Raw genomic sequence first — 13,509 nt, forward strand, 5'->3', positions numbered from 1 at the left:
CTCTCTCTCTCTCTCTCTCTCTCACACACACACACACACACACACACACACACACACAGCCACACCTACATGCAATTTATTGAGCCACCACATTAGACTATGGAGAATGTTTTATTTAACATTAACTATAATATGAGAGACTATTAACACTCACTGTAGTCTCTCCAGTTTACACTGTGGATCCATCAGTACAGCAGACAGCAGTGTCACTCCTGAATCTCCTGGTTTGTTAAAGCTCAGATTGAGTTCTTCCAGGTGTAAGGGGTTTGATTTCAGAGCTAAAACCAGAAGAGCACAACCTTCCTCTCCAATACTGCAGTGAGACAGCCTGTAGAGAGGAGAAACAATCCTTACATTAATCATGATTTTAAAAGAGCACTGCATTAAAATTCCTCTCTTTATGTTCACTCGACAAAATGATTTTATATTGACATTCTACATTTTCTCTTTCTGTAGGTTCTGTAACTGATTTTCCATACGCATACTAGTAAAAATTTATAATTTCATACATAATTGTGATAGAACAGAAACATATCAATCCACTTATCTACAAAATATCTACAAATGCCTTTTCACTGCAGAAATATCACTCACTGTAGTTTCTCCAGTTTACACTGTGGATCCTCAAGTAGAGCAGAAAGCAACTTTGCTCCAGAATCTCTCAGTGTGTTTGTGTTCAGATTGAGTTCTCTCAGGTGTGAGGGGTTTGATCTCAGAGCTGTAGCCAGAGCAGCACAACCTTCATCTCGAATACAGCAATTAGATAACCTGCAGTGAAATTAACAAAGAAATCATTTAGAGAAGGAATGCAAGCAGTATTCCAGTCTGCGCACACACACACACACACACACACACATCTTACTTTAATGTCTCCAGATGACAGGTTGAACTTCAAGAAATGATATCCGCAAATTAAAGTGTTTTATTGACAGGAAATTAATGGGTATGCACACAGATAAACTATAACGCTGATTTTAGCAGGAACTTGTAAGCCTATCATACATTTAGTTATATAGCGTCAATTATGTTTATTTATTTTTTTTTCACAATTCACAAATTTTCTATTGATACTCATTTTAGCCAGACCCCAGTTCAAGAAATGCTTGATCTAAATCTATATTAGGTTACAAGCTAGTGGTGGCGATTTGACCAAAATCATAAATCACAATATGAGTAATTTAATTTTCAGTTAATGATATATCACAAAATAAGTTCTTTTTTTTTTTTTTACCAGTAAAAACTCCACAATCCTCAATTCCAAATATCACAGCAAAAGCTAATAGCCTACTAGGTTAACTGATATAAGTATAAAGTTCTCAAACGATTAATGAAGACAAGTAAACAGTCAGTAATAAAATAAAAACAAATCAGCAAATTACAAATAACAGGAAAAATAAATGCAATATAACAAATATACAATTGAAATGGGTTTTTTTTCAGGTAGGTCTATCTAACAGTAGTATTCAAGTAAGGAATACTAGTGAAACTGAATTAATTCATTCACTTATATTAATTCTTTTTAAAACTACAAAAGTTATTCAGTCAAAAGTAGTTAGGAAAAAGCTGCTGTTGGTTAATTAATTAACTTTCATCTTGTTTGTGTGAATTGTAATAAGACTTTACAGTATTATGGCTGCTGTCATGATATTTTCTTACTGCAAAACAATAGACATCTAGTATTTCACTAATGAAAAGCGTAATTAGAATTTATATAAATGACTTACTCGGCTATCCTGGATGCTGTTACCACTGGCAGCAGCCTCAGTAAACATTCTTCAGATGGATAATATTCACTCAGTTTAAACTCATTCAGTTCCTTTTCTGAGTTTAGCAACATAAACACCAGAGCTGACCACTGAGCAGGAGAGAGGTTGGAAATACCACTTCTACCTCTCTTCAGGAATATTTGTACTTCCTGCTCCAGAGAATGATCATTCAATTCATTTAGACAGTAGAACAGGTTGATTGATTTCTCTGAAGAGGGATTTTCCCTAATCTTCATGTTAATGTACTTAACAATGCCCTGTCCACTGTGAAAGCTGTTTCCTCGCTGTTTCAGTAGGCTTCGAAAGACTGTTTGATTAGACTCCAGTGATAGACCCAGAAGGAAACGGAGGAAAAGGTCCAGGTGTCCATTTGCACTCTGTAAGGCCCTGTCCACTTCACTCTTTAGAAATTCCTGCATTTTTGACTTGGAAGTGAAGAGGTTTTTGTTGACAAAGGACACAAACACATATACAGCAGCAAGAAACTCCTGAATGCTCAGATGCATAAAGCTGAAGACTTTCCCCAAGTGCAGCCCAAACTCCTCTCTGAAGATCTGTGTGCAAACTCCTGAGTACACCGACGCTTCTCTGACATCAATGCCACACTCTCTCAGGTCTTCCTCATAGAAGATCAGGTTCCCTTTTTCCAGCTGTTCAAAAGCCAGTTTGCCCAGTAACAGAAGATTTTTTTTGGTCTGCTGAAGATCCACATCGCATTTTCCTTCATACTTCTGGGTCTTCAGTTTGGTCTGAACGATCAGGAAGCGTGTGAACATTTGAGTGAGAGTATTGGGGATCTTTCCGCTTTCCGATTCACGTAACATTGCCTCTAGAACAGTGGCTGTAATCCAGCAGAACACTGGGATGTGGCACATGATGTGGAGGCTCCTTGATGATTTGATGTGTGTGATGATTTTATTGGCCAGACTCTCATTGTGTATCTTCTTCCTGAAATACTCGTCCTTCTGAGGGTCATTGAAGCCTCGTACCTCTGTGATCTGGTCGACACACTCAGGAGGAATCTGACTGGCTGCGGCTGGTCGAGTGGTGATCCAGAGGAGAGCAGAAGGAAGCAGATTCCCCATGATGAGGTTGGTCAGCAGCACGTCCACTGAGGCTGCTTCTGTTACATCACACAACCTCTGATTGTTCCGGAAATTTAGAGGAAGTCGACACTCATCGAGACCATCAAAGATGAATAGGACTTTATAGTCATGAATGTCTTTTGATCTCAGCTCTTCTGTACCTGTAAAAAACTGATACAGAAGCCCCATCAGACTCATATTTTTGTCCTTTATCAAATTCAGCTCTCTGAACGGAAGTGGAAACATGAAGTGAATATCCTGATTCTCTTTCCCTTCAGCCCAGTCCAAGATAAACTTCTGCACAGAGACGGTTTTTCCAATTCCAGCCACTCCTTTAGTCAGCACGGTTCTGATGGGTTTGTCTTGTGCTGGTAAGGTTTTGAAGATGTCATTGCACTTGATTGGCATCTCTGGTCTTCTGGATGTTCTCTCAATCTGTCTCACTTCATGTTCATTGTTGACCTCTCCACTCCCTCCCTCTGTGATGTAGAGCTCTGTGTAGATCTCATTCAGAAGCGAGTTTCCTTGCTTTGATATTCCTTCATTTATTCGTTGAAAGGTATCCTTTAGTCTGGATTTGTGCTTTTTCACATACAAAGGGGCCATCTCTGATAAACAGATGAAGAGAAATAACAGTTTCTGTTTCTGTTCCTAAATTAAGGGATGCAAAATCTTATTCCAATCAATTCTCAATGTATAAAGTCCTGACCTACATTTGTTGCTTGTTGCATATCCTCTTTCACATGGAAATACATAATATTACAAATAAAACAGAGTGTGAACAACTTTACAAAAACTTAATACAAACACTGTCTTTCCTCTGAAATGAAGGAGATATAATAGTCACATGAGCTCTTACTGGTCTGTAGTGTTTTAGCGAGTTCTGTCTGGTTCATCTTTCTCAGGGCGTGAAGTGTGATCTTCAGAAACCCCTCTCTGACTTGATGTTCTTCTTCTATCTCAGAGGACACTGGGTAATCTGAGCTCAGTAATGCCTTGAACCTCATCAGCTCTTTCTTCAATAGAGAAATGACTGTGTCCTCAAGCTTCTGAAACCAGAGAATATTCAAACAATTAATCTCCATCTACTAATAGGAAGGCTGAATTAATGTACCAGTGTTACAAGCAGAGTCAGCACCAGAATGAATCACGTTAAGTTATTTGATGTTTGTATTTGTAGCCTGAGCGAAAAAAAAGTAAGAATTTATTTCACAAGTTATTTCATCTTACAATTATTCACAATAATAATAATAATAATAATAATAATATGTTTTATGTTGTAGATTAAGAATAGAAGTGGACCAAGGACGGATCCTTGAGGCACTCCACGAGAAAAAGTGACAGAATAAGATTTGGATTTATCAATGCTAATGAACTGTTGCCTGTCTGAGAGATATGAACCCAGCCACTGTAATACAGTTGGTGCAGTTGTAACGAGGTGTAAAAAAGTTCCAAATTAGCCAGAAAAAGAAAAAGACAAGATATGAAAAGGGGTAACGGTCTAATGACCACAAGTTTATTAATTCCGAAGAACATTGCCTTACACAATTCAAGACGAGCAGAACTTACAAAACGCAGCCACCGCAAACAACAACACGTTAGCCAAGCCCAAATAGGTACAATCACCTACCACATTTTAATGTTTTTAAATATTGTTTCCTTAGAAAATATTAATATAGGCAAATAATGTAATTAATTAGATTTCCTTAATCATCTTTTTTGATAGGTTTTACTCACCTACCACAATTTAATGTTTTTAAATATTTTTTCTTAGAAAATATTAATATAGGCAAATAAAGTAATTAAAGGGGTCATATGATGCGATTTCAAGTTTTCCTTTCTCTTTGGAGTGTTACAAGCTGATTGTGCATAGATAAGATCCCTGAAGTTGCAAAGACTAAAGTCTCAAAACCAAAGAGATATTCTTTATCAAAGTTAAGACTCTGCCACGCCCCCCTAAAACGGCTCGTTCTAACACGCCCCACATATCTACCTCACTATGTGGAAATATTAGCATAATGCCACCCAAATGATTTCCTTAATCATATTTTTCTATCATCTTTGTGGACGTCTACGTCACTGTGTGGGAAGATTTGCATAACGCTGCCCAAATGTTCACGCAAAGAAAGAAGGAGTAACTTTGATTCTCGCTGTAGTATTGTTGCCGCCGCCATGTCGTGAAGACACTGTGTGTTTCGTTGTGAAAGCGAAACTACTTTGTTTGGCCTTCCAAAAGAGGACACAACTAGAAATCAGTGGTTAAGTTGTATTTATAACACTGTTCCAGAACAGTTCAACCCAAATATTCAGATGTGTGCAGCGCATTATACGGAGGACGAGGACTGTTTATTTATACAATGCTCTGTGCACAAAGACTGTTTCTATAAAGTGGGGCAATTCCAACTTTGCAAGGACAGTCTGCCGCTTCTGACTCACAGCCTGTAAGTACATTTTAAAATAATGTGTTTTTTGAACCTTAAACCACACAAAAACATTGCATTACACCAAATACACAACATAATGTTCTTTTTAGCAACATCATATGACCCCTTTAAAAAACATTATATTTCCTCATTCCGATAGGTAGATGAATGTTTGTGATTATAAAGTCACTTATGTCATCCAGTCAAGTCATCTTTCCAGACTTTCCATTTAGTTTAATTTACACATGCAAAAACACCCTTACCTTAAAAATGGAGCCCAGCTGCTTCTTTCCAATGGAAGACACCGACCCATCCTGTTTGTTACTGTGGTTAGTCAGAACATTAAGATTTATGGTAAAGATCTATCCAGACATTAAATACGTACAATATTTAACATACTGTACATGTACAGTAAACAAGTTTATTGTAAACATACAAATACATAAAGTATAACACATAGTTAGTGTACAGGTACACCATACCTCCAAATCACTGTTTTCACTGCTTGTCCAGTTTAAAGAACACATAATTATTAACCGATTTATCTCTATAACCACAAGACTGTTTTCACCTCACATCAGCAGAAGGGTCTCCTGAACTAAATTTAAATGGACAGTCCATTGATGCATCAGTCTTCATGGACACACAGCTGGGTTCAGGAGGATCGCCCTCAGTCAGCCTATAACACAGTAACAATCTGAGATGTATTTGGCGCTCTCATTATCTTACCCTTAAACTTATAAAACAAGTACAAAATCAGATTCAGGCTATAAATCACTTTAACAGTCATGTAAATATTTGTAATGATTGCATAGCATTTAGTAAGAATTAGGTATCCTAAACTTGAGGCTGCCCTCACCTCACATCAGCAGAAGGGTCTCCTGAACTGAATTTAAATGGACAATCCATTGATGCATCAGTCTTCATGGACACACAGCTGGGTCCAGGAGATTCTTCCTCAGTCAGACTAAAAAACAGCAGAAATTTGTGATCCAAATGGCACTGAAGAGGTTTCTTGGGTGTGACATTGTATGATAAATTTGTAGTAGGGGCATTAGCATATAGGATGAATCATTATATTCCTCATTCCATGTTGCTTCGGAATACAGTGTCCACTAAATTGCTTTATTCCTTACAACAGATTACATAGCCCTGCACATTGAAAAAATAACAACAACAAAAAATAGGAAAAAAAAGGCCTACTATTACTTAATTTGATGATCCAGAGTTCTTTCCATCATGTACAGACTTAACATAAGATAAGATTTGTCAAACTATATAAATGTATATGTATTAACTGTGCACCTGAAAGTATTCAAAAATAATGTATTATTTAACCTACAATCTGCAAAAGAGTGGAAAAAGAAGTGGAAAGTGGAAGATTAGGTGTAAAATAATGTCTTGAGAATCATTCATACATGTGACAATGGACTGAGAATTGCACAGATCGTCAAAATCTGGCTCAGAAGAAGACAGGGATGACAGGGAAGACATGTCTTTTGGCAGTTTAAGGGAGAACAGAAAACTTTTCACCTTACAAATGGTTGTCGAAAGCAAAAATGCTATGAAATGAATGTGAGAAAGTGTCACATTCCAGAGAAAAACAGAAACCATTTTTGAAATCAGCACCGCAAAGAGAGTAAGAAACAAGTAATGGGTTTCATTCAGTAAATATGCATGCAATACATGTTTTGAATGTGCAAAGACTATAAATACCTGACATCAGCACAGAAGTCTTCTGAACTAAAGCAAGGTGGACTTTCCATTGCATTACATGCATTATTCTTCATGGACACACAGCTGGGTTCAAGGAGACTGTCTCTCAATCACACTAAAACACAAAAGGAACAGTCAGTTCAGTTTCATCAGTTCAGACCTAGGCTATAAAACCTGTACGGCCAGTTAAGTCAGTTAGCAAAGAAACAAAGAAATCTGATCTGGTCACAACATTTGATCTAACCAGCATCAGATGTATGTACAGTAGGTTTCAAAACAAGTGAATTTATTCTTAAACAAAAGACCTTTATACATTTATTCCAGTGGAAGAAAACATAGAATGTATTTTTAGAAAGTAAAACATGCCTAAAAGCCGTGGTACATCAAAAAAGCAAAGCAAAGCATTCAGAACTTTTAGAATTTTCAGATTAAAAACAATTTAAAATGCTCAAAGATACAGTAATCACAAGCAATTCAGCGAGAAGGTCCTTTTTTATTTTACAGATTTAATAAAGCAGTTCAGTTAGTCTTAAAGTCTAGAAGCTACAGTTGAGCTACAGTTTATGGTATTTACTTTACTTTACTTTATGGTGACTGTTGTTTCCGTTACCCCCAAAATGACACTTTATTTTCATTTTATGTTATTTTGTATATTTTTAAATGACTGTAGTGGCTCATAGCAATTACTAAATTTACGGTAGCACTTTATTTTACAGTCCTGTTACTCATGTACATACTATGTACTTATTATAGTAATTACATTAACTATAACCAGGTACTAATCCTGAACCAACCCCTAAACCTAAACGTACCCCATGTAGTTACCTTATATTACAGTATTTTCTAGGTACACGGTAAGTACACTGTAAGTGCATGTACTGTAAAATAAAGTGCAACCAAATTTACTGTATTAACAAAAACTAGTTTGTGATTGCTATTTAATGGCCTTACCTATTAAATAACGTTGCATATATATATACTATTGTTTAAAAAAAATGCATTTAAAACTTATTTACTCACTTATTTTAAAGTTGATATTATTTCAAATAACGTAAGTTAGAACGTTTTTTAAAAAAATGGTTTTAGTTAACTATAATAACCCTGTGAGTGAATGATAGCTTCACCTAATTTCTTGCAATCAAATGCAATGTAAGCAGATTAGCATTAACATAAGGCTACTTATTAGTTTTTGCTAAAAAAAAAAGAGAAAATAAATACTTTCATTGCATCTTTTTTTCCATAAAATAAGCATGAATGGTGACAATTAACAATGAGAGGCTATTAATGAAGTAGGTGCATGTAGCAACTCATAATGTAAAATCATTTCTGCGTTTGAATAGAAGGTGTATAGTTAACCACCTCTGTCCAGCAGATGGCAGCAGAGGACCATCCTGGGGGTGCTTCACAACAAATCCAATTTTGCTTAGATTCTTTTTTATTACCTAGGTATCCAAACAAAACCATAAATAAAGAACAAAACTATTTACGTAAATAGCCATGACATAGTGTAGCTTTACAAAAACGACTTTAGAAAACAGTTTTATGTTATTAAGTCATGTTCGCATTCTTGACGATTGCTATTTAATCAATTATCCAATATTATTATTGAACTAGGCCTATAATAGATATTATAAATATTATTAGAAAATAATAACGAGAATAAGACATTTATAAAGTGTTATAATCTTATAAAAATCTTTATAAAAGACATTTATAAAGTGTTATAATATAAGACGCTCCACCACTGCATCGTTAAAATCGTCTCAAAAAGAGGAAAGGACCACAGTCATCTACAAGACTTATACAGGATTGACATATTTTAGTCCAAGACATGCATTTATTTAGTTATTTAGTTAGTTTATTTGTTTGTAAAGATGGCGTGTTTGGAGCCTGAATCTCTTTTGAATTAGTGAGTACATAGATACAACGTACACTGATAACTATTGTTCGGAAAATGACAAATCCAGATAGTTTCAGTAGCTGCTGTGGTACAAGTGTGGTACAAGTAACTTGCCTGAAAAATATTACTGCAGCACAGCTGCCATTCATGAGCTGCACTGTGATTTTGGAGATTAGGGGAACATTCTACTCACGAAAATGCAAAACCCAAAAGTGAACATCCTATATTCTTATATTTAGAATAATAGTTATGTATAAAAATGTAAATGTTGATTTTTTGTTTTGACATTTGAACTTTTTCAGTTCTTTCCCCTTTTATTTTGTTTTATTTATTGCTCTGTTTATCTCTTATTTCTTTCTCTGCAAGTAGATTAACATTCAAGGTACACCATTTTATTGCCAGCCATTGCTGATGCTGCATGTTGTGTTATAAAGGCCTATTTAAATTTAGACTTGACTTTTTAAATTCTGGATTTTTCATTGTTTGATGTTCTGTCCTTTGTGTCCAGACACACTTAGCAGCCCAAGGACTGATAAAACTGTAAACCCAAAACTTAATCTAGCCTTTTTGGACAACATTTAAAAATTACGGTGACGTACGGTGACGCATTGCTGCCACACACATATTTTGTTTCCACTCAATTATGTCGTAATAACGAGATGTTATGTCGTTTTAACGACATCTTTTCTCGTTAAAACGACATCTTTTCTCATTTTAACGACATCTTTTCTCGTTAAAACGACATATTTTCTCGTTAAAACGAAATCTTTTCTCGTAATAACGAGATGTTTTCTCGTTAAAACGAAATTTTTTCTCGTAATAACGAGATGTTTTCTCGTTAAAACGAATTTTTTTCTCGTAATAACGAGATGTTTTCTAGTTAAAACGACATATTTTCTCGTTTTAACGACATCTTTTCTCATTAAAACGACATATTTTCCCGTTTTAACGACATCTTTTCTCGTTAAAACGACATCTTTTCTCGTAATAACGAGATGTTTTCTCGTTAAAACGACATCTTTTCTCATAATAACGAGATGTTTTCTCGTTAAAACGACATCTTTTCTCATAATAACAAGACGTTTTCTCGTTAAAACGACATCTTTTCTCGTTTTAAAACATGAAAACATGTGGTTAAAACGAGAAAAGATGTCGTTATTACGAGAAAAGATGTCGTTAAAACGAGAAAAGATGTCGTTAAAACGAGAAAAGATGTCGTTAAAACGACATAACATCTCGTTATTACGACATAATTGAGTGGAAACAATAATATGTGTGTGGCAGCAATGCGTCACCGTAAAAAATAGTGTTAGTGCCATAATTTTTATTTTTTTGTCTTTAGTACATACTTTATTTGTTCTTTAACACTGTTCTTATTGATTTAGGTTACATAAAATGTATAAATAATCATAGTATATGCTACTTTGCGAATTTAACAGTCACGCTTATGTATCCTCTCGATCAGTGTGAGATTATTCAGGTCTGCCTCAGAACCCGGAAGTAGCGTTCAGATACAAATGTATTGCTGATCGAGTGCCAGCGGCCTTCTGATCAGCTGTCTGTCTGCGGTTCATATTCAGCAACAATGCGAGTCCCACACGTGTCAAGGTGAGGAAGATGATGATGATGATGATGATGATGACCAGACCTGAGTTTTCAGTCATCATGTGCTTATAATAATCACACAGAGTGCGTTAATGGTTCTGTAGAGCTGAGAGTGTGACAGCAGCATATAGAGGTCATTTACATGCTTGTGTGTCATTTATTACAGGATTTCTGTTTTTAATTCGCTAATATGAAATATTCAGAGTGTTTTGAATGATGACAGTGGATTGAACTTACTGGAGCTAAATTCTCAGGAATAAGACAAATGCAGCATTCAAAATGCACTGTAATTGTGCAAATAAAATTATGCTTGTATTACCATGCTTTACGCATATCTACTTATACTTATATCTATATATAACAAAATAAACAACATGTCATATAAAAGATATAAATGTAAAATTTGCCCAATTTTGTGCATTATACATAAGTTCCATTAATGTGACTGGATTCTGCGATTTTTTCAGCGTGTTCCTCATTGTGCAAATCTACTTAAAGGGGGAGAGAGTTCACCCAAAAAGTATGAACTCACACTGTTGCTTTCAAACCTGAACTTACTTACTTTCTTCCGTGGATCACATAGAAGAGCTATAGGGTGAATTAATCTGTCAACCATGTTTTCTGAGTGTGTGTATTTCTGTCTTTCCCAGCTCTCCACGCATCCAGGCGGTGTTGACCAGCTCATCCTCGGGTCTAGAGGGCTTCAAAGCTCACGCCGTCTTCCAGGAGATCAGTAAAAAGCTGCATGAGGTACGAGAGGCCCTGTTGGGTTCATTTATCTGAATTCATGGGCTGCAGTGTTAAAGCACCTCAACATCTCTGCCCAAGGCTACAGCAAAATCAATGTGAATCTGTGTTATTACCCAGCTTTAATCATGTCAGCAGTGATCTTCTTGTCAGGCTTCAGGCCTGCGTTTCCCTGCCGGCTGGTGTGAACGGGTTTTATTCAGACTACAACGTTATTAGGTGCTGAGAGGATCGCCTTTTCATTGAACCCAAATCGCTCTGTCTTATCTGGACGGTCCTTTTCACATGTGCCACATAGTCTTTTAAGGTGTTTGGTGACATATGTGTCCATCCCCTTCCCCAAACTGCTCTTTCATAACCTGGTTATTATTATAAATGGAGCCATGACAGAGTCTTAGCCTTGTCATTCATAGAATAGATCACCTCGTTTTGTACCAAACTCATAAGGTTTGCATTCTTCATTACAACATAAAAGGGGATGTTTTTGCTGAATGTCTGAAAAATAAAACTGTTTTCAACAATAATTACAGTAGGAAATGTTTCTTGCACAGCAAATCAGCATATTAGAATGATTTCTGAAGGATCGTGTGACACTGAAGACTGGAGTAATGATGCTGAAAATTCAGATTTGCATCACAGGAATAAATTACATTTCACAACATATTCGCAATAGAAAAGTTCTATTAAATTGTTAAAAATATATCACAGTTTTACTGTGCTTACTCTACTTTCGAGCAAATAAATGCAGTCTTGGTGAACATATATAAGAGACTATTTTCAAAAACATATAGTGGGAAGTGGGTATATTATTGAGCTATAAAAAGCAAATAATCAGCACAATAAAATGAGTATATATTAGGAGTTTCTCCTAAAATGTAAAAGCAGCTATGCATTTTCTTGTATAAAAACAAATTTATACTATGTGAGAAAACTATTATGTAATATTTTAAAGACATTTCAGCTTCATTTTGTTTGACATTAAAATGAATTCAATAATTGACTTTTAAATAATAATTATTAATAATATATTTAATATTTTGTCATTAAATTATTTGTATTTTTTTTTTCTTTAAAAATCATACTGTCAATAAATTAGAATAATTGCAATTATTCTTATGGTTTATGACCAGTTTGTAGAATGAAACAAAATGATAATACCATCATATTTGGTGAATGTGGAGAAAAAATAAAAATACAATGTTTGTGTATGACTTCAGAAGAATATGAGTCATTTTGTCTACTTTTATGTTTTTGTTGGTCCTTTCTGGACCTTAATATAAAAATAGCCATCCACTTGCATTGAATGGAAAGCATCAGCTCCATTAATATATTTGCAAGACGTTTTCTTTTGTGTTGGATCCTTTCAGAAGGGTTTGGGATGACATGACGGTGAATGAACAACAGTTGTAAAGTCTGCATGAACTAACCCTCAGTTATTCATCCATGCCTCTGGTTATAGCTGTGAATTCGAGTTCGGTCGTGGTTATGTTCGATGATGTGTGTTTGTTATTGTTCAGCCGTGACACTCGCACCCTCTCGAGATTTGCCCAGTTTAACTCCACACGGCCGAGACGCTGATAATCTCCCACCATCAGCCACATTTCAGCTTCTGCCAAAAAATGACTCCAATAACAGCCTGTTACACAACCAGACAGACTCTGGGGAAAAACCAGAGTCAGTTTTGCTCCATTACGCTCTGAAATGCAGTGTGTAATTTTACGGGGAAATTTAACGCGAAGGCAGGAAGGTTGAGCGTGGCGTTTCATGTTAATAGCCTGCATTTCAGTGCTGTTTTGCAGCTGTTTATTACGCTTCTGCTTTGTGTGAATTTAAAGCAAGCAAGTGCAACAAATAGGATGCTGTTTGTATGCACTTTAGCTATTTGGTTGCATTTTATCATCTCTTTCCAAGGTTAAAATCAAGTCTCATGCTACTTTTTTTCTTTTCTCATTGACTTCAACCAGTTTTCAGATGTGGCCTAGTGGTTATTGAACATTTAAATCGGTCACACTTTATTTTAAGGTCCAATTCTCACTATTAACCAACCATTAAAGGGTTAGTTCACCCAAAAATGAAAATTAGCCCATAAATTACTCACCGCCGAGGCATCCTAGGTGTGTATGACTTTCTTCTTTCAGACGAATCCAGTCGGAGTTATATTAAAAATAGTCTTTGATCTTTCAAGCTGTTTAATGCCACTCAGCGGGTGTTGCATGCATCAGTCCAAAAGAAGTGAAATAAAAATCGCCCATCCATAAAAAAAAGTG

The 13,509-nt window shown here is 35.7% G+C and overlaps 2 protein-coding genes across 2 annotated transcripts in view; one reads left to right on the plus strand and one right to left on the minus strand.

Moving 5' to 3' along the window:
• LOC107757386 (NACHT, LRR and PYD domains-containing protein 12-like) overlaps window positions 1-6,206 on the minus strand; it is an 11,108-nt gene extending 4,902 nt beyond the window's left edge. Inside the window, exons 1-6 of the mRNA XM_016574845.1 lie at window positions 6,134-6,206; window positions 5,538-5,598; window positions 3,711-3,900; window positions 1,725-3,459; window positions 595-768; window positions 155-328 (exon numbers count right to left, since the gene is read on the minus strand). Of these exons, the coding sequence (XP_016430331.1) occupies window positions 155-328; window positions 595-768; window positions 1,725-3,459; window positions 3,711-3,900; window positions 5,538-5,598; window positions 6,134-6,201 (2,402 nt within the window). The 5' untranslated portion in view covers window positions 6,202-6,206. The remainder of the gene's footprint in view (window positions 1-154; window positions 329-594; window positions 769-1,724; window positions 3,460-3,710; window positions 3,901-5,537; window positions 5,599-6,133) is intronic.
• A 4,174-nt stretch (window positions 6,207-10,380) lies between these two features.
• Window positions 10,381-13,509, plus strand: part of LOC107757387 (non-specific lipid-transfer protein-like) — an 11,088-nt gene continuing 7,959 nt past the window's right edge. Inside the window, exons 1-2 of the mRNA XM_016574846.1 lie at window positions 10,381-10,498; window positions 11,146-11,245. Of these exons, the coding sequence (XP_016430332.1) occupies window positions 10,476-10,498; window positions 11,146-11,245 (123 nt within the window). The 5' untranslated portion in view covers window positions 10,381-10,475. The remainder of the gene's footprint in view (window positions 10,499-11,145; window positions 11,246-13,509) is intronic.

Source organism: Sinocyclocheilus rhinocerous, unplaced genomic scaffold (assembly GCF_001515625.1).
Source record: "Sinocyclocheilus rhinocerous isolate Xijiao unplaced genomic scaffold, SAMN03320098_v1.1 scaffold3248, whole genome shotgun sequence".
NCBI classification, from domain to species: Eukaryota; Metazoa; Chordata; class Actinopteri; order Cypriniformes; family Cyprinidae; genus Sinocyclocheilus; species Sinocyclocheilus rhinocerous.